The sequence below is a fragment of the Amphiura filiformis genome, chromosome 14 (assembly GCF_039555335.1).
Source record: "Amphiura filiformis chromosome 14, Afil_fr2py, whole genome shotgun sequence".
In the NCBI taxonomy this organism is placed as follows: domain Eukaryota; kingdom Metazoa; phylum Echinodermata; class Ophiuroidea; order Amphilepidida; family Amphiuridae; genus Amphiura; species Amphiura filiformis.
In genome coordinates this window covers 31,670,544-31,696,704 of record NC_092641.1, presented here as the reverse complement: position 1 = coordinate 31,696,704, position 26,161 = coordinate 31,670,544, and the positions used below count along the sequence as shown (strand labels likewise).

The 26,161-nt window shown below is 34.9% G+C and overlaps 1 protein-coding gene and 1 long non-coding RNA gene across 2 annotated transcripts in view; one reads left to right on the top strand and one right to left on the bottom strand.

Annotated features, from left to right (window-relative positions):
• LOC140169362 (cell adhesion molecule DSCAM-like) overlaps positions 1-26,161 on the bottom strand; it is a 186,231-nt gene that overhangs the window by 79,953 nt on the left and 80,117 nt on the right. Inside the window, 2 exon segments of the mRNA XM_072192619.1 lie at positions 15,306-15,552; positions 15,554-15,642. Of these exon segments, the coding sequence (XP_072048720.1) occupies positions 15,306-15,552; positions 15,554-15,642 (336 nt within the window).
• Positions 4,858-6,719, top strand: LOC140169966 (uncharacterized). The gene is made up of 3 exons (XR_011861446.1): positions 4,858-4,923; positions 5,466-5,551; positions 6,225-6,719. It is a non-coding gene; the product is annotated as an uncharacterized lncRNA (long non-coding RNA).

Here is a 26,161-nt window from a genome sequence, read left to right as displayed (position 1 = left end):
TGAAGTTGTGTTATTTGGTGGGGATGTGCGTGTCGATGTTTATGTTTGAATATTTCAATCGCTTATCAATTCGATATTGCACTTTCCAGCAAATAATAGAAGAGTGGTATAATCAAAGGTTTTGCAGTAAGTGGTAAGACAGCATTACTTCGGTTCTTTGCATCTGTTTACGTGCGTATTATGCAATTGTACATACATGTAATATTGTGCCATATGTGGGGTGGTAGGGATGGGTAGACGATATTATAGGATTGGGTGGGTGGTTGATGGGAAGGGGTGTGCGTGCGTGTAGGGTATATGCGTTTGTATTTTGGGGTGGGGTGTGTATGGGGGGTGTGGATGTGATATTAATTGGGTTCATCAACACAACATGTTATGCTTTATGATTCCTTATCTTAAGTGTGAAAGGTGGGTAGGCCTACCTTTGCCCAATAGATAAACGCAATCTTTACAATATACAAAGATATGAGACTAGTTTGGGTTACGAAGTTCTATAGTAACTTCAGTGCGATATACACCGCCTTTGATCCTAATTAGCAAGGCGTTACCGCCTTTGTTCTTAAATTAGTGATGTGTTACCGCCTTTGTTGTAAATTACCGATCAGCTTTAATCCTGTTGGTTTCTGACTTTCATCAGCGGCTCGTGGACTCCATAGTATTTTCTTGTTAGATCTCAATCAACGGATGATCAAAGCTGTGTGTGCCTGTTATCTCTAGTAGATAGCTTTGACAGCTAAAAGCGCTGTAACCCGTTGAAAACGGTTTCAGAAATTGAACAGCTTAATTTTCAGATTTAATTTTCTTCAAGAACCGTTGAACCAATACTAGGCTTGTTTGTACTCATTTCAATGCATTTTTCATGCTGATTTCAAAAATAATCATAAAAATATCAAATTCTAATTTTAAAAATTTTAACTTTTTTTTTCAGAGTTGATAAAGGCACTCGACAGGAAAAGGCTTATTTTAGCCCGGCAAATGAGCTAAGCTGTGAAGAACCTGTTCTTTTCAATTCCACGATACCTGAGACTGCTATTATGGGATAGTCTTACTCACATCATGCGACTCATCACTCGTCTTCATTGACATACTGGTATTCCGTGTTTCACTTTCACTCTGGTTCTATAGGCCTACCAACTTACACCTGCATAAAATTGCCCGTGATTGAGCCACTTATCCTCCCACTATCGAACTTGGATACTTTACCAGGTCATATGACACATTTTAAGATCTACTTTTACAGTCTATAATCTATATAGATACCGTAGGTTGAAGTCTCTCCAAGAAGTCTCTTTACTCAAATTCAGTCTCATATCTCTCGCAAGGGTAAAGTACTTGTGTAAAAAGAGCAAACTTATAAAATTATTCTGATACCAAACTTGACAGCATTTGTCTTCTTCAATGAAAAGAAGTGTCATTTATTGGAGGTACTTTCGGTTTATCCCATTTGACATGAAAATCTTTTTCTTGAATATGTGATTAGATCTGTCATATTTGGCTTTAACTTTAACAAGAAAACTGGGTTAGGTATCAATATAAATCTACGGTTTTCCTCTTTGCGAGAATTCATTCATTTTGATTGTAAATTATAATAATTATTAATACGTAAACCATGATGTAGCGGTTACAGATGGTATAGTGGCATCATTGTTTTTGCATTATTATATGAAACTTTGATCCGCTTTCTTAGCTGACAGATGACTTTATATTTAACGTTTATCACAAGTTCTGACTTTGATATAAAACTTAATAACCGCCAGATAAAACCAAATTCCATGAATATTCATATAATTAATTAAAACAAAACGTTTTAAAAGATATCATCATATAAAGTCTTAGAAAAACGATTAGGTACTATAGTATGATTATCAAGAAGACCGATCAGCTTAGCGGTTGATATAATTATTCATTTTGCATTAATTAACTATTTGAATTAATCATGCATACAAATTTAATTAGTTGAAACAAATGGTCAAATCTGTCAGATGGCATCGGTTACGATTACTGAAAGCCATTTAATTTATCATTTTGATCTCTTAACTTTTGATTATAATTATTATTGCTATAAGACTTTGTTAGATTTTATCAAAAACTTTAAAGTTCGATAAGTTTTGTTCATAGTCTTTCATTCGTTCATTTGTTGTTTTGAGACTATTTGTCATTCATTCATTCTTTCAGTACTTCATCTTTTATTAATTAATTCACTCATTCGGTCATATTTTATTTCAGTCAGTCAGTCAGTCAGTCAGTCAGTCAGTCAGTCAGTCAGCCAGCCAGCCAGCCAGCCAGTCAGTCAGTCAGTCAGTCAGTCAGTCAGTCAGTCAGTCAGTCAGTCAGTCAGTCAGTCAGTCAGCCAGTCAGTCAGTCAGTCAGTCAGTCAGTCAGTCAGTCAGTCAGTCAGTCAGCCAGCCAGTCAGTCAGTCAGCCAGTCAGTCAGTCAGTCAGTCAGTCAGTCAGTCAGCCAGTCAGTCAGTCAGTCAGTCAGTCAGTCAGTCAGTCAGTCAGTCAGTCAGTCAGTCAGTCAGTCAGTCAGTCAGTCAGTCAGTCAGTCAGTCAGTCAGTCAGTCAGTCAGTCAGTCAGTCAGTCAGCCAGTCAGTCAGTCAGTCAGTCAGTCAGCCAGCCAGCCAGTCAGCCCGTCAGTCAGTCAGTCAGTCAGTCAGTCAGTCATACATACATTCATTCATTCGTTAATTTGTTCATTTTCTTCCTTGTTAGCTCTCTTTTACTGAATTCTAGCGAGCTCTCAGCCGAATTTTTTGCCATTTCTGGTAAGATGTGAATTATATTTTACTAACTTCAGTAATACATTAATAGAATCCTATATGGAGCACGTCAATTTTCTGTTCCATTCGGTAACAGTCGATGTATTCCGGCGATATCGCATTATGTCTAGTCTAGGTTCTCTGACACAATTTTGTGCGCATTTCAAAGACGAACGTTGCATAATAAATCGGGGGGTTAGGACCAGAATGTCCTATCTGCAATAGCTGCCAGGTGTATATTGATACAATGTAGAATGCAGAAATTGTCCAAATGTCTATAGGGCAGAACCGGTAGATATAGCAGATAAGACCTTCTTGCCAGAAACCCTCAAAAATATGTTCATGCTACAAATTCCCCGATTCAAATGAGAATCTATCTCAAACACCACTAAACCAATGCAAGGCATTTTTTGTTCCCATTTGAATATATTTTTGTTGGATGTTTCAATATGTTACATTTACAATTCTGAGAATTTTGATATAGGCCTAAATTTGGATCGATAGCGCCCATATTTATTGGTCGAACTATGAGTTTTATCATATTGGACGAGCGTAATAGCGATACCAATAAATATTGGGCGTAAAGCATCAAATTTTATTATTATGTTTTGGATCCAATATTCATCAAAACATACAAAAGGTTTAAATTGGACTTGCGACGATGAGAGGCTAGGCATTTTTTCTTGTTGTAATGTTGTCACCATCAGCTGTTTGTTCTCATAGTTCAGTGTATAAGTAGCCGTCAATAAAAGATGAGTTCAAGTCTATTTGTCACTTGCCTGTATCAACGAGCCATTAAGATGCCATTTGGCTCTTAAGGTTACGCTCAACTTATGGGGCGACAAGAAAGCCATTATAACCCTATTGATCTTAAGGGGACAGTTTACTCACTGGTTGGTGACATTAAATAATTAAGGTCACCCTTTTGTTCTTAAGCATGTGATGGGTTCACTTGTAACTGATTGGCGACATTATTATTTGAATATACACACATGGTGAACTAGCACATAAGAAGTTTAAAAATACATTTTTGCTATACGATTTCAGGTACCTTTTTTTAAATTGAAATACGATTTTGTTTTTACCAAAAGCAGAAACCACCAAGTATATTTTAAATGTATATAATTTTTCCCGTAGCTATTTCTCAAAAAGGGCCAAAAGATATTGTTTCTTATAGAGCTTTAAGAAGTAAAAGAAGAGAATTAGTACCATTGCAAGTGTAATAGTGAGCTTCTTTAACATCTTGTTAAGTTAGAAGCATATTTGTTGTTTAGTTTTACACTAATACAAACTTTGAAGCTGAAATACCAACATATTAAATAAACGAACGAACATAATCTGACTTTTACCATCTAACGTCACAAATAATGATCATGATGATGGCGCTATTGTGTGTTGTTTTTCATAACTTAATCAACCAATAATATTGATGCAGCTTATTACCGTCAATTAATGAATGTTTTGTAACAATTTAATGATGCATAAATTAGCAGCGCCAGTCATTGCATTTTAAAAACAGCTGACTCTATTAATGACCGGAAAATAAAACAAACTTTGATATAGCAACAAGCTATCTTCAGAAGATAGCACGGCCATATTAACGAACCTGTGCGTGGCTGTAATGTGTAATGGAGGTCACGTCAATACCTTGTTGAGATTACAAAATGACTGGCAAAACAGTAAGTATGATCAGGTGAAACACATGACAATAATAATTACAGAAATCAGACTTTCTTTTGTGCAATTAGAACTCCAAATGAATATTGAGTTTTTCAAGCTGTTAGGATTGCGGGTATAGAGCACGGGTTTGGGTTAGTGTTATTATATGTTGAAGATACACAGCAAAAAATAAGGAGTAAAGTGCTACCGACTAAAGTATGTTGATTAAAAAATAGACCAATTATTTACTCATCAACGAGTAAAAGACGATATTTGACACAACTCTTTGCCAGAGTAAAAAATGGTCAATGGAAAGAAGTAAAATATTTTAATCGCCACATTGTATTTTACTCAAATCGCGTAGTAAATTCAACACGCGGAGTAAGTTTAATTCGACGACGTATTAAAATTCATGTCATCATGGCGTATAAAAGCTATCCGGGATGCGGGTGCAGTGTCTGCTGGTGGAATGGAGTTTGTCAGCAGTACAACCAATGTTTGAAGGTACTAATTTCATTACTATTATTCATAACTTTATGTCCATATACCTGTTACACAATTTAGAAATCTTATTGTATGATTTGAACCGGATATAGACAGGTTTTTAAGTTAGTTAAGCTTATCAGTAATTGTCATCGGCTCACCATGCTAGCTGTGTATTTGCGATCGTAACTAATGTACTAGTCTGAGCAACCTCGAAGTACATTACGCTGATGTGGACCAGGCCCGGGGACCAGGGGCGTACATGTAGCAAGCGGATAGGGTGGACAAAGTCCATGGGCCCCGAGCAAAAGCGAAAATGAAGTGGATAGGGATCAGGGCTGATAAAGGAGATGTTTAGAAGGCCTCACACTACTCCTTGTCCATATGCCCCAAAGCTATTGCTACGTCCCTGATCCTGATGTTGACTCGTGCCACATAACTTTTTTTGCAGTTATATGTAGTAGGAGAGTGAAACCATTGCAAAATATCACTTGACATTTTTTTTTTTTAGGCAGTTTTCTTTTTCAGTGCATTTATAATATTGATCTATATTTTACTTACAGATCAGATGTGACTTTGGGATTTTTGTGCTGCCCTACCTCTTTCCAGGAAAGGTATTGAAGAAAGATGCACGAACGTCAGTCAACAGGTAAATTTCTATCAATAATGTTGCATTTAACTTGCCAATTTCTTTGTGCATTTCAGAATACATGTAGTTCATTGAATGTGTAGTTCATGAAACCTCAAATGCCAAGGGGAAACCCCCCTATATAACCCCTTATCCTCACCGACAGGTGTTGGCTATCGTGAACTTTGAATAATCAACCGCGAATCTTATAATTATCTTGTTTGCCATTTCTGTAAATTCTTGTCTCCTAAAGTGTGTGTCCCCTTGAAAATAGCATTGCCCGCTATCACAGGAATAATAATATAATAATTATAAAGATATTTTAAATATTTGCAAAATCGCATGAAAGTAGAAATGCCAATGCAATGGGTGATTACAATGTAAATTACATGTAAATATGTCATATTTGCTTTAATATTTCAAGAATTTCAGCAAGAGTTTTCATTTTTGGTTATATACCATCTGACCAATTATAGACAGTTTAAAAATAAGACATGCATAAATTTAGTTATTTGTGTTTTAAACCTTCCATCTGCTTCATCACTTTCGAGTACCAAACAAATTTTGATTTATGGTTGATACAATGAAAAGGTGGTGGATTTTCTATTTTAAGGCAGCTTTATTTCACTTGAATAGTCCCAATCCATGAAATTAATGTCCTTTATTACATTTTCTTTTATTTTACATGTTTCAGGAAGGCACAGCTTTGGACTGGTTCCTCGCCAACTTTACTGGACGCACGCTGCCATTTATATACTTGTGAAGCAAGTTGAATCCAGAACTGTGTTTTTATATAAATGGATAGGCAAGCTTTTTCAATGCGCAACAGTGATGAAAGTTGTAGAACTTGTGGACAAGATATACCAAATCCTTCACATACAATGACTTAGCATATCCAGTACAGGCTGATCACTGCTATTTGGCAGTTCCTGGACACTATATCAGCTACTAAAGAACCTGGTAACATTAGACAATTCTTGAGTGTTAAAACATAATGAAGTGAAGACTTAATTTCTGTCCCATTTAAAACACTCAGCATCTATAACATTAATTTTCAAATGACTTTTTCACATCAAAAGTTTTGGGAGAGGTGACCGGCTTCTATTCTATGTTTGCTCACATTGGGTAATGAGACAATAGACATGCTATATTGTGATTTATTTGATACCTATTTTGAAAATAAAACCAGGAAAAATGCAGAATATTATATTTAATTTTGTATTCTTTTCATTCTTTTAGTTTAAAATACTGCTTTGTTCCAGCTGCAGATGGAGCCACAATACAACTCGAAAGTGTTTTTTGCTTAATATTTGTTGAGTAAAATACGTTTCATGTTGCTCAAAATGTTGAGTAACACTTTACTATTCATCATTTTGCAAATCTTTTCACTTAAGTTTTACTCAAATAATGAGTAATCGTTTTAATCAACACTTGCGTAAACCTTTACTCAAGGTTAAACGAGTAAATGTTTCCTTGTTTCAGAGCAAAAAAGGGAGCTACTCAATATTGGGTAAAATTTAATCAACAAACGTTGAGCAAATATTACTCCATAGTCAATGAGTAAAATTTACTCTCATCTTTGAGTAAAAAGGAGCTACTCAATATTGAGTAAATTTTACTCAACAAAAGTTGAGCAAATATTACTCCAAGTGAAAGAGTAAATTTTACTCTCATCTTTGAGTAAAAAAGGGAGCTACTCAATATTGAGTAAAGTTTAATCAACATGTGCTGAGTAAATAATTAATCAACCAAAGCTGAGTAAAAATTACTCAAAATTCGACTAGCTCCCTTTTTACTATCGTGATGAGTAATATTTTACTCAATATTGAGCTTTTATTTTTTGCTGTGTATAGGAGTTTTGGTTCGGTTACAGTTCTATTAATACTGATGTATTGTTTCAACTACAAATTTTGATCACTACATGAAAAAACACATTTGTCAATAAAATGTCACATCTGTTAAGGCAAAATAGAGTATGGAATTCCAGTGCCCTCTATGGTGGGGGGGGGTGATTATTTTCTGGAACAGTCCAATGTGCTTCAATGCGTTCAAAAACAGAGGCCTCGAGCTTTATCTTACGTTTGTGACAAATCTGAAAACAAAATTCTTTTCATGCATGAAGCTTGGCCCAAACTAATCATTGGAATGCAAGAAATGCACGCAAAGATGTCAAAATATTTTTTTCTTATTCTTGATCAATCGAAATAAAATAGCAACCAGGTTATGATAGCTAGCGGATAGTATCCTAATTCCTCCCTGTACACCCCATGCATATACCAGTAACTCAAACGTTTCATTCGTCGCATAATACTGCGACAATTAACACGTCTTCACGTACAAACCATTTCCATATAGTTGATCTAAACCAGCTGTTCCAACATTGGCAAACTCAGGCTAAAATACCAACTATTCCAAAGAGAAAGGTTCTCAAAATATAAGGTTATCCCATGCAATTTATACTGGTATATATTTTGACCGTATATTTAAATTGTTGACATATTAATGAAAGGTTTAAAAGGTTCCGCACATTTTCTATCTTGCTAATGAACTCATTGCCACCTTTCGCAGATGCACCTTTCGCAGATGCACCGGAGCTATCTCGAGAGGTCATATATACGCAACAAAAATTTGAGTAAAAAGGTCACAACTCAATAGTTGAGTAAAAAATTTGAGTAAAAAATTACTCAACATTGAGCTCATATAGACCACAACTCAACAAATGAGTAAAAAATTACTCAACATGAGCTCAATGTTGAGTAATTTTTTACTCATTTGTTGAGTTGTGACCTATATGAGCTCAATGTTAAGTATTTTTTACTCAACTGTTAAGTTGTGACCTTTTTATTCAATGTTCAATGTTGAGTAAAATATTTTTTGCAGTGTATAGTTCCTCGCGCAATTTTAAAAACATTGACCAGGCTTCACTTCACAGTGAACTTATTAAGTCTTTTGACTTAAACATAACTTCAGCTGTTGATATTGATACACTAACTGTTCAATATAATGACACTGTTGTCAAAAGTCTTGACAAACATGCCCCAATTACTACAAGAACTTGCAGTGCCAGGAAGCGACAACCATGGTACAACCAGGACATACATGTTGCTCGCCGAAAACGTAGGAAGCTTGAAAAGAAATGGAGGAAATCAAAATCTGAAGTATATCATCAACTTTATATTGATCAAAATAAAGTGGTTAACTCTATGATTAATAACTCAAAGCAAGCTCACTATAAAACCCAACTTGCAAATGCAGACACTAAAGCTACATTTAAGATTGTGAATTCATTATTGAACAGCAACAAGAAGATCTTGCCAGAGTGTAACTCTGAAAAGAAACTTGCTGAAGAATTTGCTTCTTTTTCGCAGATAAAGTGTCAAGCATTCATAGTAAATTGAAATCTGAACAATGTACAAGTAAGAGTAGTGTAGATAGTACAATTAAGAGTAACATAAGTAGTACAATTAAGAATATCAGTGTCTCATATGATCAATCTGTTACATGTAAACTCTCTGAATTCAATGTTCTGAGTGAAAAAGATGTTGTTGATCTTGTAAATAATTCTAATGCCAAAAGTTGTTGGCTTGACCCTGTACCCACATGGTACTTGAAAGAAAACATTTCTATTTTTGCTCCTGTTATAACACATATGATGAATATGTCATTATCCACAGGTATTTTTCCGACATTCTCAAACAAGCCATAATAAATCCAATCATCAAAAAACAGTCTCTTAATCCAAATGATCTGAAAAACTACCGGCCAGTTGCTAATATACCTTTCTTGTCTAAACTGATTGAAAAACATGTTTTTAATTGCATAAATGTCCATATGGAAGAGCACAGGTTAGGTGAGGAGCTGCAGTCCGCCTATCGGTCAGCTCATAGTACTGAAACGGCTCTCCTCCAAGTAAAATCTGACATAATGAATTACATCCATAACCAACAAGGTGTGTTCCTGGTCCTGTTGGACCTTTCTGCCGCGTTTGACACGGTTGAGCATACTATACTTGTGAGCAGAATAGCAAATGAGATTGGCCTGTCAGGAACTGCACTTATGTGGTATAAGTCTTATTTTACTGGAAGGGAAACCAAAATTGTTATCAATAGTGCTTTTTCAGAACCTCGCCACATGGATTACGGTCTCCCACAGGGCTCAATTGTTGGACCTGCGTCATTCAAGATTTACACTATTCCTATCGGTCGCATCATCAGAAAACATCACATCTCTTATCACATGTATGCAGATGATATTCAACTCTATCTTGACTTCAATCCGTCAGATGCTACTTCAATTCAAAACTCTCTTTCAAAACTCTCTGCATGTATCACTGAAATAAAACTCTGGATGACGGACAATATGCTCATGTTGAATGACACCAAGACTGAGTTCTTTGTAGCAGTGTCACATAATAACAAACGCAAGATGCCGCCAGTTCATCTCCAACTTGGTACTGAAAGTGTCCACCCTTCAGATACTGTTCGCAATCTGGGCATTTTGTTTGACACTCACATGTCTATGTCTCCTCATATTTCCGGACTCTGCAAATCAATCACTTTTCAACTCCGCAATATCTCACGCATACGTCGGTTTCTAGACACAGATTCTTGTCATCACATCATTAGAGCTCTTGTACTCTCTCGTTTAGATTACGGAAATGCACTCATTTTGGGATCAAACCAGGTGGACCTTGCCAAACTTCAACGTTTACAAAACTGGGCTGTTAAACTCATTCACTGTGCCAACAAACGTGATCATGCCACACCATACCTGAGACAGTTACATTGGTTGCCTGTACAGGAACGTATCCAATTCAAAATTCTGGTTCTTGTTTTTAAGTGTATTTATAACATTGCTCCGCCATATCTTGCTTCAAACTTGACTGCTTACACATCATCTCGTAGTGGCTTGCGCTCGTCTACAGATACTACCCGGCTTATGGAACACAAAATTCATCCACGGAATCTCCAATCTGCAGCTGATAGATCTTTTTTATTACTATGCACCAAGATTATGGAACAAACTCCCAATTGCTCTGCGCACTGCCAAATCGCTTAATATCTTCAAGAAAAATTTAAAATCTTATCTCTTTCCAAAATGAGTTTGTAATTGTTGCATTTATATTTGTTTGCTCTGTCATTATTTTTTTTTATGCTTGTTGATTTAATATTGTTTTGCTGTATCATCACACCCGCTGTGGTCTTTATGAAATGGCGGGTTATAAAAGCCTTGTTGTATGTATGTATGTATGTATGTATAGACCACTACAATGCATATTTTTACTAATTTTCATTAATTCTTTATGTACATTTCAAATTCAAGGCACCTGATACACCCAAAGACGATTTGTTTTATTCTATTTAGCTTTTTATTATTTTGTTTGTTGGAACTCATTGTTTTGTTTTAATTTGTAACGGCCTATATACATTTGATTTTGACTACCCAAATATTTCAAATAAAAACAGATATGAACAAAACATTTTCAGTTTATCAGCCCATTTTTTCCTGTTATACCCACTTTCCTTCAATTTTGGTAATAAGAAAACAAAAGATCTTATAATAATTCGGAGATGCTCTGCGGATAAAATGTCTCGAAGCTAATTATTGCTTTCCTACGATACCATGTAACTGGTTATCTATATATATAATTTCCTCCCGACTACTTCATAATATATAAACAAACTTTTCACCCTAATTATAAAAAATCAATCTTTCCATTATGATATAACTGTTGCGCGCATATTTACGGTCATTACTCTCAATTCCATTCTTTTAACAAATCAATAACCCCTCACTTCAAGTTCAAGACTCCGTGTAATATGAAATTCCGCTCACTATAAAACCAAGTCACCACTTTTTGATAACAAACCATTGTTCAATTCCTGTTAATGAATAAAGGCGTTTCATTGAAATGAGCCACGAATAAAGGCGTTTCATTGAAATGAGCCATGTAGAAAAATATGTGTTGTAATTAGTCACTTGTAGCGGCTGGTTTATCAACCAATCATCTAATAATATATTCAGCAGGTGTTTTCTGTTATTTATAAATTAGAGGGGTTTTTTTTCAGTATAAAAATCCAGATTTTACTCGAAATTATGATAGTTCTCAGAAGAACCACTGGGTTTATACAAGGCGTGTTTGTACTCATTTGAAAGCATTTTTCATGGATTTGGAATATTGTCATAGAAATTGAAAATTCCAAAAATTTTGAAGACTGCTATAAAAAATTTGGAAATTTTTAGAACATAATATGACATTCGCATGTAGCAGGTTTATACATTATATTCAATTAAAATGTGATTTGATCAAAAAGCAAAACCAGTTGTTTGTCGCTAACGTAATTGTGCGATGCAACCAAAATAATGTTATATTTATTTAGGTATTTAATTTTGGTGATTTTAGCACCATGAAAATTACATTGATTTCACCGACAAGTTACTCATTTCATTGACTGCGTCGCATGATAAACTTTGTGATCTGACTCTGCTCTAGCCCGTGACATGTCACGCGATAAGTGTATCTATAAAACGATCGAAGCAACCTGAAATAACACGTTAAATTCAATCAAGATAACTTGATGCACTTAGATGCCAACACAGGTTATGAGTCACTTAAGCAGAAAACTCTTCCTTCGTGTTATCTTGCAATACTATTGAATTATTTTGCTTAAGTAACTTTTGTAAGTTCTTTAAAATAATAGGTAAAATCGTGTTTATATTCACAATCAGTACCCAACACACATAAAGATAATTTACTTCAGAAAATATATGCATTTGTAGGATTGTGGTTAAAATAAATCAAATATTTTTGTTTGACAAATACATTCAATGAGTACTCACGACTTTAACTTTCGTCATTAGAGCTGATAGCTCGATCACAAGTGACTTGGTCCACTGTTTGTCCCGGCATAGACTCTTCAGAGTCTATGGTCCCGGTAAACTTCTTGTTGACATTTTCCGGAAGTGATGATGTTTTTGTTTTTAAAAAAACGGTAAATGTCAACAAGAAGTCACTTGTAATCGAGCCATCAGCCCTGATGACGAAAGTTTAAGTCGTGAATACTCAGATTTTCATGGATGTCAAGACAAAATATTTGAAATAAATTAATTAATTCAGATTAAATTAAATTAATTAATTCAGACGTTTGTTTTGCTTGCAAAACAACATGGTAAAGCATAAAAAAAATCATAATATTTTTTCTTATCAAAATTTTCAAGTCAGATTCAAGACTTTCAAAACACCCTGACAGTTTTGTTATAATAAGAAAAAATACAAAAAAGGTATATGGCTATAAAATTACGCTGCATGTGCAACTTACTACGGAGCCCCCGAAGTGACACCTATACAACAAAACAATTATTGTTAAATTCAGGTACAAGATAGAATCATTAAAGCATAAAATATCACCCTGTGTTCTTCCCTAATCAAACGAAAATATAAGCGTGCGGCGCAGGTTATCAGGATATTTTAACAAGCCTAACTGCATCTTTAAAATCTTATTTATAAAGTTTTAACCAAGCATAAAATGTTTCAGCACATGTTCTATAATTTCATCAATAAAAGACACGCGATGAAATATTGACATTGCGGGTTGTATATCTTGTTAGCACGCGACAGTTATATCAAGTCAGTTTAACTAAATCAAAATAATCATGTAGCATCAAAAAGTCAAATACGTTTAGGATGTAAAATGTGTGTCAATTTGGCATATAAAGCAAATTGTTTATATGTATGGTTGTATTTTCACGTATATGCCGTAAATTTAACCTGTCAAGTTTTTCTATAATTTCATTTGTAGTGAAGATATATTATTTGTTCTGTGGTATATCATATAAATGTTCTTCTTTATGTCTTTACTAAACACAGCACGTGCACATCTTATCATAATAAACAAAAAAATCGGTCTACATTATCAACTACTTTCTAGATTCCATAAAAGTATTTTCTGATAGTTAATTTTAATGTTTAACGATGAGCATTTTTACATAATTCAAATTCATATTATTTTCATTCTTGTTTTTTATAGTATCTGTAAGTGTAAGTTAAAATGTTAGAAGCGAATTTATATAGATCTACAAACTCGCTTATAGCCACTTTCAATAAATGCATGCATAATGATGCTATCTTCAGTAGATAGCATGTTGTAGCGTATGGGGTACAATAAAGCCAATGCTAGGATCACACTCAAGGGGGTGATACTCAATTCTATAGCTGAAGTTGTATTTTAGCTATAAAATGAAGTCGTCATGTCTAATAACGACAAAGAGAGGACATTTGGCGGTTCCAGTTGAAATACATACACCCCCTATGGAAGACATGAGCTTAATCTCCCACATAGGGAATGTGACTTTCAAATGGGACTATATCTGAATGGGTGAATGGGCGACTCCCTTTAAAATCTACACTCCCTGTGTGGAAGATTATGGTTATGTCTTCCATAGGGGTGTATGGATTTCTGTTGGAATAGCCAACTGTAACATTTGATTTACATGGAAGGCTGAATAATTTGTAAAACTAGGCGCCTCAAAAACCATCGACTCCTTAGTTATTCATATCATACCTTAACATTCAGTAAACTTATTTGGATTGGTTTTTGGCTCTCGTGATTATGAAACAATTATGGTTTTATAATTACGGAAGTAAATATGACGACTATCGGGGAGTAGTTTAGAAGCCGTATGGTTAGAATGGTTAATACTAATTATGCATAAATATTAACATACAGCTGTTTTCGGGGCGTTTTCCGTATGTTAAAACAAAGGGCGTTAATGAACAAACGATTTGTCATCTTTATATTGGTAGCTGGTATTACATTTCCACTTATATTAACATGGTTTATTGGGTTGTTTTAAGCTTTTATATTAATTCATTCTTTTCGTATAATGTACCACACAATGTTTGTTCTTCTGGATGGTGATCACTCTATTATGTGGTTTATTGGCACGCGTCTTAATTAAACTACTTAACTAATTAATGACCTCTGTGTCAATTGTCGCGTGTCTGGGTGTTTGAACACGGCGTCCGTGGTTTTCGAGTTTATTGAGCATAGCAAGGAAGTGGGCTAACAAAGTAAGGGCTACTGGTCGTGTATTGTAATAAACATCTCAAAAAAAGTAACTACCCCGCCTTAAATAATGACCATTATTCAAAAACGGGTGGTTGTATTACAAATCTGTAAAATGCGTTGGAAGCAGAATATATTTCTGCACATTTTGACACCTCATTTGTGGCAATTGACTAAATATTGACGTCATTTAAAGCGTACATTTAAATCAATGTAGCCCAAGATTTGAAAGTTGCAGTAAATTCTATTGATTTTGCATTCAGTGTAATGGAAGGAAATCTGTGTTTATGATATCTGAGTGTTTTTGTATTGTAAAAATTTATATGTAAGTGCAACTTTCAAATCTGGACCTCACTACATTAAATTGACCGCTGTTTTATTGTTTTCTGGGCTATCGTATCAAATGAGGTGTCAAAATGCGCAGAACTAAATTCTGCTTCCAACGCATTTTACAGATTTGTAATACAATAGCCCTTTTTGAATAATGGCCATTATTTAAGGGATTAGTTACTGTTTTGAGATGCTTATATTAGAATTCGTTTCTTTATTCATTAGAAGGTCTTGCATGAAGGTAAAAAAAATAAATGAAATATTTTGATTGAACTTTTTCAAACCCCTGTAGTATACCATACTAATGTGAGTAATGTTTTTGTTCTCTACTTAAAAAAAAAAGCTGAAATTAATTTCAAATAACAGATAAGTTCACTTACCAGCATTTGCCCGTATTATTGGGCTTAAAACGGCACCCACACGATTCCTGGCAACACATCTATACACACCAGCATGAATATCCTTGTGATAATTATCGGAAGAAAAAGGCGGGAAAATCAAGGTCCCATTTGAATCTACAATTCTAAGGCGTGGTATAGTCTGTACTGGTCTTCCGTAAGAGTCTAACCATTCGATGGTAGGGGTAGGGTTGCCATGTGCCCCACATATAAGTTTCCCTCCTTTTTGTGTTTGCAAAATCCACTCTGGAAGGCGGAACTGATATAAATTGCGGTCCTATTCGATCATCCTCATTTGGCTGTGTGAAGCATAGAACAACTGCAAGAAATGAAGAAACAGAAAGAAGAAAATAGTGTAAAAATGTGTGTAAAATAATAAGATTCTATTATTTTTACCCATACCCTAACACTCTTATAAAAGAAGGTTCCACAAGGAACTTTCTTGTCCTCTCTGGAGAACTCCTGATGGTTCTTAGACAGCATCATATCTTAAGGTACATTTACTCACGTAGAATTATTGGTTCTACAAAAGGTTCTTAAATTTTCACGAACCTTTTTGAATTTGAAGGTTCTAAGGGGAATCTCAATATTCAAACCTTAAGATTCTTACATTTTTGAATATTTTGAAGAACCAAAAAAGATCTAAGTGACTCTTAGAGTAACAAAAGGTTCTTCAGAGTGTCCTAAGCTCCTTTTTTGCATGGTTCTTCCTAAGAACCTTAAAAGGTTCTCCTAAGCGGACAAAAAGTTCATTTGGAACTTTCTTTTCTAAGAGTGTATAAATTCATATCCGAATCATCAACAATACACTGTAGCACTTTAACCCTAAACTTAACCAGTTCATCAATATCGGTATTTAATCAGTGCAAATATCGGCGGTAATTATTTCATCAATATCAGTAGTAATAGGTATTTCATCAACACAAATATCAGAAGTATAGTTCAGAATCTATAGATCGTTATACCTAAACGGTACCAAGCACCGCCATCAACATGATAGCAAAATATATTCCTTTCTATTATTTTCAGAACAGATAACCCCGCAGTTAACACATTTATTCCATTATCTGTTCGGATTTCATATTTTGTCTTTTACTTCACTAAGATTTCTTATTTCGCTATAAACCCTGCTGTTACCATCTCCGACCAGCACTAAGATCTCAAACATGACAATCCATCACGACACAGTTCATGAACCCCAATATACTTCTACACTCACAGATGACCTTTGGATGTGCTGGGTCCAAAAACTCATACTTCACAACTTGAGGTCAACTTTTGAGCTGTGATTGTTGAATGGATGTCACTGAACTACGGTATGCCATTGCAAATGAGGCCAAAATGGCCTCAATTCCAATGGCTAAGTTCAATAACCCCTTTTACTAATAATAGCTCAAAATTTGACTTCAAATTGTGGATAATGAGTTTCAGTACCAAACATTCAAAGTCATTCAATCAGTGTATAAACATATTGAGGGTCATGAACTGCGACTTTAGGGATGATGATCTTTTAGATGATAGGCTTACCAAGTTGATACGCATCTACATGATTTATGAGACCTATATTATAAAGATGCAGTAAACCTGGTATATGTGTAATATTCAAATTCCAACAAACCATATTTCAACTCAAATTCTGATAAAATTGATGCATGCTACCGCAGGGCCAACCGGTGTGTTAATTAGCCATTTAAATGCTGAACCACGTACGTATAAGGTGAAATAAATGAATTTGGGTTTTCTATTTTATGAGACCCATATTGGAAACAGGTGCAATTTCAAGAAAGTGACTTTTAAAGGGTTTTTTTGCAATGATGTTTTCTGCAAAATTATCGTATTTTGATATGAATGGTCTGGGAAAAAAGATTTTGGAAATAAGCTTTACGTTATATTTCTCGTCATCCCGATCTGGTAATTAAAATCATGCAGAATGCTAATAATCAACCTCCACGTTCCAATTGTGCAGTAAAAACCAAAATTACATTTTGTGAAGGACCTTGATCTTTTAACATGCCCAGTTTTACTTATTTTGGTAGCCTAATAAATAAAATCAGGTATATAAGGCACATTCTAAAGTGTTTTCTTTATCAGGTTTTCCATTAGCTTTATCGAACATTAAATGTGTTCATGAAATCAACCGCATTAAAAGCCTGCAAAACCAAATAAAAAGTAAGGAATGAGCTGTTTATTAACACATCATGGGCATTCTACCAACCAGGAACCAAATGTTTCGCTTCCTTACTTAGAATCCCATGTTTTGTCAAAATGTTGGTCAAAATGTGTCGATATTGCTATATTAAAAATGAGTCGAATATATTTGAAAACAATGTGTAAACAAAATATTGGTGTAAACAAATATTTTAAAATCATGTTTGGTGTCATCGTCATCCTCCTCCTCGTCGTAGTCGTCATCGTCGTCAGTATGAACATCAGTATCATCATCGTCTTCGTCATCATCGTCATCGTCATCATCTTCATCATCAACAACAACATCATCAACATAAACATCAACATCCACATCACCCATCATCATCCACATCATCCATATCATCATCATCATCATCATCCACATCATCATCATCCACATCCACATCATCATCATCATCATCATCATCATCATCATCATCATCATCATCGTCATCATCATCATCATCATCATCATCATCATCGTCATCATCATCATCATTAACAACAACAACATCACATCAGCAGCCATTTTCGAAATAAATAAATTGGCAGTTTCTTATATATTTACTCTCCCAAAGATGTGTTCCCCATATAAAGGAGAAAATAAGAACTACGCACATGCTCCGCCAAATGTCTATACTTCGATTGTTCCACCCTCGTCGCCAATGCCTCATCTCAGACGCTGTATATAAGATTACCAAGTTTACCTAGAAAACCTGGAAATACGGTTAGCCATTAGGGGCAAGCAATAATGGTAAACAAGTGAAGTAATTTGACAATCAAGTTACGCTTTTCAAATCATCGTCGTTGTAATAAAATGACCAAAGCAGAGGGGCAAAAACGCTATCGACTATTCAACTCGCCGTCTGTCCAGACGCGGTATATATTATTACCGAGTTTGCTTACAGAAAACCTAGAAATATGACAGCTATAAGCGTCAAAATTGGTAACGAAGAGAAATGTTGTGTAGAATTTGATATCATTAAGTACCGGAGTAGTGTTGTTTTACATTTGTGTGAAATGCAACAGCGCGCAAGCAGGTTAATGTTATATCGACTCAATCCTGTTGTTATTTCGGTCCGTTTCAGACGCGCGGTACGATTTAATATCTAGTTTACTAAAATAAATGTAGAAAATACGGTTAGCCATTCGAAGGAAAATTGGTAAACAAGCGAATAGTGCAGGCTTTTAAAGTTAAACAGGACAACCAGATCAAGCAGATGAAGACATACAGGGCTATTCCAGTTGAAATCCATACACCCAGTACGGAAGACATGATCTTAATCTCTCACAAAGGGAGTGTGTGGATTTCAAATGGGGTTACCTGAATTGGTGGCTCCATTTGAAATCTACACCCCCTGTGTGGGAGATTTTAAAAGGTCATGTCTTTCATAGGGGGTGTATTGATTTCAAGTGGGATAACCCATCGGAAATGTTGAAGGTGTGACTTTCAAATGGCAATTGCAGTACAGTCAGGGAGACTCAGGACTAAAAAAACTGACATGGGTGAAACGACATAATACCGGGATCTTAATTTTCTTAACACAACACGATGGCCAATAGGAAACAATATTACTTGTTACCTAAGTAGGATTCGAACCATGCACCTCTCTTACTGATATTATGTTGACAAACCAAATGTAGAACTTATAAACATGATAAATGGTATAAAAAATAGGGCAATATGTCAGTCACAGCATGCAGCGGGATACGCGGAACCATGGTTTATAGAAAAGAGGTGATATGGGTCTTTGATCAAATCTTTAAATAAGAAAGTGGTGGTGTAACTTCACAGAATAACTAGGTTCTTAATTTTCGTATAACACAGCATACGATGACCAATAGGAAACAATATTACTACCAAAGCAGGATTCGAACCATGTATTTCTAATTTACGAATCTTATTTTAGCAAACTAAATATCGTGATATAATAGTTGTTCGTGTTGAGGTAATACTTCTTAACGTTGTACAGTTGTACGCTTAACAAAATGGGAAATTACATTTATATTTGACTGCACACTCCATGTGATACCATGAAAAAAGACAGCATTTGTTAATGTTATGTTATTTACTTGTCGGTATGCATTTTCCCATGAAAAAATAGAGTGTTAAGCATTTTAAAAAGCCTCGTGTTTTGTTTCCGAAGCATGCGCATTTAACCAACATCATGAGAATACATTACATGAGGAAAGGCAAATTAAGAAGGAAAATCTAATTTTCTAACAGAATTTGATACGGTCATGCATACACATGTGTAGGTAACGAAAAGCCAATACTATTTCATGTTCAATTATTCACAAAATAGAGCAGGCAAATTATTTTCTTCTCATGTTTTGTACTTCGAAGGCATTCATGTCGATAAACTTGATAGATGTCAAATATGTTTAAGAATGTAGACGAAGCGAATAATTTGTAAGAAAAAGCAACGAAGAAAGAACACCTGTACACCTGTAGATGCTAGACACTAGGATCCACAACATGTCCATCTATCAGGGCACAGTTCTTTAACCCCAATAAAATTGTGCGTTCATTGAATGACCGTAGAAAATGTGGGTACAAAAACTCATACTCTGCAACTTGAGGTCAAATTTTGCACTATGAGTGTTTAATTGAGGTTATTGAACTGTGCCTTTGGGATGAGGCCATTGTGGTCCATATAGTGAGAATTACTTCAATATACAGATATAAGCTAACCAACCATGACTTGTTAAATATTTATTTGGTTTCCGTTATGACTTGCTGACTTTTGTATTATAATTAATGAAACGTAAATTTGTTGTTTCAATTACGTGCGATAAACACATTTTGAACAAAGCTAAAGATCTTTTTAGTTCCACAAAATTGAATAATTTTTTGCAAAGTTACCGTTTCTTTCTACTTGTGACTTGCGCATTATGGATCCAAATTAATAATGTGTGCCCTTCGCAGTAGAAAATAAGGAATAAGTTATTGAGCTCAAAAGATAATAGTTGATTATAATAAGTTCATTGTTAATTTTCTCAAGAAAATGGAACTTATTACATGTGTTAACCTAATTCACTTATAATTGACATTGGGCTGTTCCAGTTGAAATCCATATCCCTGTGGAAAACATGACCTTAACCTTCCACACATGGAGTGTGAATTTCAAATAAGGTTACCTGGATGGGTGGGTTCATTTGAAATTCACACTCCCTGTGGAAGATTAAGGTTATGTCTTCCATAGGGGGTGTATGGATTTCAACTAAAATAGCCCCTTCCTTGATAAAAGGTCAACCGCATGTAGTAGGCCCCTAATGTACTATTTCTTGGAGCGTTCTGGCTGATATAAGATACGCTTAACAGTTAGTGTTGGTCTAAAGGCTGCGCTAATATAATAGAGATCTTGTTCCCCACAAAACAAGATTAATCTTATAATGAATTTCTTATCTCTATGATTAGATGAATAAAATCTTTTATCACTTTGTGCGGACAAATTAAATCTTCTGCTATAGTATGCCAAAACTACATTGGAAAAGTCATACTTTTACTAGTCCAATCGACAGATTTTTAATATGTATAGCAATATGAACCACCCATGCACGAGTTAATAGGTTATGGGATATGCTTAGGTAACCCTACATTATTTTTCCTCCTCTTTTTTCTTCAGTTGGTTACGAGTCATTTGATTTCCAATGAAGCCGTCTATGATATAACTTACTTCACTGCTAATTAGTTTTGACGATTGATTATTAGCCAATAAAATGGCTTGTACTATGTCGCGCGAGAACGTATTCCCGCGCTTATTGGTTAGAATCCATTGGTAGTTACTCGCGACATAAGTATGAATTAATCTTGACTTCAATTGGGATAATCTCGCGATAGCATCATATTAATTTCGTAGCTACGTAGCAAAGAGAAAATAAGCTTGGTATTTTGTTATAGGTGGCATTCGGATTTGCAGATGCATATTTGCAAACTATGGTGATTTTGGTAAATCCTTGAAAACTTCACGTGATTGGTCCAATAGCGTTATCAGCAGTAGATAGCTACCGTACTTCATTGATACCAATATCAGCTGTAGATAGTTACTTCATCAATACCCATATCAACAGCAGATAATTACTTAATCAACACCATATCAACAGTGGATAGACAATTTATCAACACCGTTATCAGCAGTATATAGCTTCTTGATCAATACCCATATCAGCAGTAGATAGTTACTTCATCAATACCCATATCAGCAGTAGATAGTTACTTCATCAATGTCCATATCAGCAGTAGATAGTTACTTCATCAATACCCATATCAGCAGTAGATAGTTACTTCATCAATACCCATATCAGCAGTAGATAGTTACTTCATCAGTACCCATATCAGCAGTAGATATTTACTTCATCAATATCCATATCAACAGTAGATATTTACTTCCATCAATACCAATATCAGCTGTAGATAGTTACTTCATCAATACCCATATCAGCAGTAGATAATTACTTAATCAACACCATATCAACAGTGGATAGACAATTTATCAACACCGTTATCAGCAGTATATAGCTTCTTGATCAATACCGTTATCAGCAGTATTCCATCAATACCAATATCAGCTGTAGATAGTTACTTCATCAATACCCATATCGTCAGTAGATAGTTACATAATCAAAACCCCTATCAGCAGTGAATAAACAATTTATCAACACCGTTATCAGCAGTAGATAGCTTCTTCATCAATACCCATATCAGCAGTAGATAGCTTCTTCATCAATACCCATATCAGCAGTAGATAGCTTCTTCATCAATACCCATATCAGCAGTAGATAGCTTCTTCATCAATACCCATATCAGCAGTAGATAGTTACTTCATCAATACCCATATCAGCAGTAGATAGTTACTTCATCAATGTCCATATCAGCAGTAGATAGTAATTGCATCAATACCCATATCAGCAGTAGATAGTTACTTCATCAATACCCATATCAGAAGTAGATATTTACTTCGTCAATGTCCATATCAGCAGTAGATAGTTACTTCATCAATACCCATATCAGCAGTAGATAGTTATTTCATCAATTTCCATATCAGCAGTAGATAGTAATTGCATCAATACCCATATCAGCAGTAGATAGTTACTTCATCAATACCCATATCAGCAGTAGACAGTTACTTCATCAATGTCCATATCAGCAGTAGATAGTTACTTCATCAATACCCATATCAGCAGTAGACAGTTACTTCATCAATACCCATATCAGAAGTAGATAGTTACTTCCGTTAATACCAATATCAGCAGTAGATAGAGTTACTTCATCAATACTGATATCGGCAGTAGATAGTTACTTCATTAATACCCATATCAACTGTATAGTTACTTCGTCAATACCCATATTAAAAGTAGATAGTTACTTCATCAATGCGAATATCAGCAGTAGATAGTTACTTCTTCATCAATACCGATATCAGAAGTAGATATTTACTTCATCAATACCCATATCAGCAGTAGATAGTTACTTCTTCATCAATACCGATATCAGAAGTAGATATTTACTTCATCAATACCCATATCAGCAGTAGATAGTTACTTCTTCATCAATACCGATATCAGAAGTAGATATTTACTTCATCAATACCCATATCAGCAGTAGATAGTTACTTCTTCATCAATACCAATATCAGAAGTAGATATTTACTTCATCAATACCCATATCAGCAGTAGATAGTTACTTCTTCATCAATACCGATATCAGAAGTAGATAGTTACTTCATCAATACCCATATCAGCAGTAGATAGTTACTTCTTCATCAATACCGATATCAGAAGTAGATATTTACTTCATCAATACCCATATCAGCAGTAGATAGTTACTTCTTCATCAATACCGATATCAGAAGTAGATAGTTACTTCATCAATACCCATATCAACAGTAGATAGTTACTTCATCAATGCCCATATCAGCAGTAGAGAGTAATTGCATCAATACCCATATCAGAGGTAGATAGTAACTTCATCAATACACATATCAGTTTTAGTTAAATAGTTAAAAACTGTACACATAATAATATTATGTTTCTACCATCGCGCTCGTCTTATAACGTTCTCTAGAACTTCAATGCTTCAAATGTTGATGAAATAATGGACCTTCTTTATGATTTCGTTTGAATAAAAACTCCATGGTGGGTGTTTTATTAATATAATCATCAGCAGAAGATAGTTACACTTTATTACCGCGGATATTAGAGGTATAGCCATTCCAACCTGTAGCGATAATGATTGATACCAAAATTAATTGTTGCTTGTTTGTTTGTTTAACTGTTTGCTGAATTATATATAATCGATTCCTTTCTGAAGCAGAAGTCAATTTAAATTTAGTTAAAATCGTGAGCCAAACGATTAGGCACAAATCGTAGCCACCCATAAAAATACACCATCAATCGTGTTTACTGTGTTGTACTTTTAAAAGTTCACCCACAGTTGTACTTGTTAAACACAATCTCACACATGCAGAAATAAACAAATTTCATGGCATTTTAATTAGTAGACATTAGTAAATAACAACAATATAACTGTTCAATTAAATACCAGAAAAGGATCATTAAAATTTATGGGTGTTTCGCATTTCACACTTACTTAACGTTATATTCATATTTTCTCAGGACAATTGAAATACAATTGTAAATACAGAGAAGACTTCGTTGAGCTTGGCTAGTCTCGTTTGTAGTGCGTGAATTTTGACACTAGCTCTTTTGATGAGAAATACAAAAGATAGAGTACAAAGTCTATAGGAGTGGCGTTATATTTAACATAATATTTGCACTTTTGGTGAAATTATTGCTCAGTAATGTAAAACGTATATTTTACCTACGTAGCAACAGATTACATACTACATTCAAGAAAGTTGCAAAAACGTCATTTACTTTAGTAGCAAAGCATAACATGTTAAATAATAATGTATTTGGAAGAGGTAATAACTTTAATACTCTCCACGCGGGTGTCAACTCAGATGACAATTTTTTTTTAATTCAAAAATTTCAGAATTGTGCATTTTCATGAACATATTTGGAATCAGCATGAAAAATGCATAAAAATGAGTACAAACAAGCTTAGTATTGGTTCAATGGTTCTTGCGATAGCTCTTGATGTTTTGAGAAAAGATCTCAAAACTCAGATGGGACGTTAATCGGTCGGACCTGTGTACAGAGAGCCATACATGTACATGTATTTGTTTGTTTGTTTCTTTGTATAATGTTAATGTTTAGGTGTTATTTTTCTTCTTTTTCTTTGCTAGTTGGATACTCATCTGCGGAAACTGTACATCGAAATAAATAGATCAATCAAGTTTCTACTGATGTATACTCTAACACACTTGGTAACTTAGTCTAGTTAGCACTTTAACATACTTTAAACCTTCGGCATTCTTTCCTTACTTGAGAATTTGAGAACTATTTGATAGACTTCATGCAAGTCAAATATTTTTCTCATGTTCAAATTACCACAGATGTAGTAAACACTCAGCTCTATATGCTTTAGAAGTATACATTTAACAAGAAGAATATTGGAAGCGGGTAATAAAACATGAAATGGGCTACTCCGGTTAGAATCATTACACCCCCTGTGGAAGACGTGACCTTAATCTCCCACACAGGGAGTGTAAATTTCAAATGGAGTCACCTGAATGAGTGGCTCTATTTGAAATTCACACTCCCTGTGTGGGAGATTAAGGTTACGTCTTCCATAGGGGGTGTATGGATTTCAACTTGAATAGCCTAAAAATACGAATGAGGCGTGTACTTGATAAAGACAAATAAACACTTCATTCTTTGATATATTTTACGTTATTGATGTATATGAAATTTGCAAAAAATGTTTAAAAGGAGTTATTAGGACAAGGGCCTGTAAAATCCACACATTTTGTACTTTCAAAAATAACATGCATAGTTGAAGTTGAAACATTTGAGTACGATCAAAATTCTGACGCCTTAGTATTGGCAGTGACGTGTGAGTATAGTGTTAGTGGTGTTCGTGGTGGTGTTACCTTTAGTGATGTTGTTGTGGTGGTGGTATAGTTTTGCCTTGTTGGTGTTGGTTGTTTATTTATATTAACATTATTTATGTACACATTTTCAGAACGGAAAGGTGTCAGAAAACGTATTTTCACAGCTTTCGTGCTTTCAATAGCATTTTAGTGGTTAATAAGTTAACATCTTCTGAATGCGGTAAAATTATTACACAGTATTGTTGGTGATGTTAGTGTTGGTGGGGTGCTGTGCTGTCAGTGATGTTGGTGGTTGAGAGCAGCAGGTGGTTGCGGAGGTGATGGAATTAAGTAGTGGTTCTGGTCAGGCCCGTACACAGGAATTTTTCAAGTGGGAGAACAATTTGGTATAAAGTGGTTCTTCTTCCCTCAATTTGGACATTTTTTGATCAAAAAGCACAAAAAAAACCCTGTTGCAGTAACTTAACTATCTACTGCTGATGACGGTATTGATGAAGTAAGTATCTACTGCTGATGACGGTATTAATGAAGTAAGTATCTACTGCTACGCTTGCAAATTGCGATTTGGTGGGATTTTTTAAATACTTCTGCATATGGGGTGTGTGTGTGTCCACACCCCCCCTCCCTCGCACACCCTGCGTACGACGCCTGGTTCTGGTGGCGGTCGGTAAAGTGGTTGCAATGGTGGTGTCT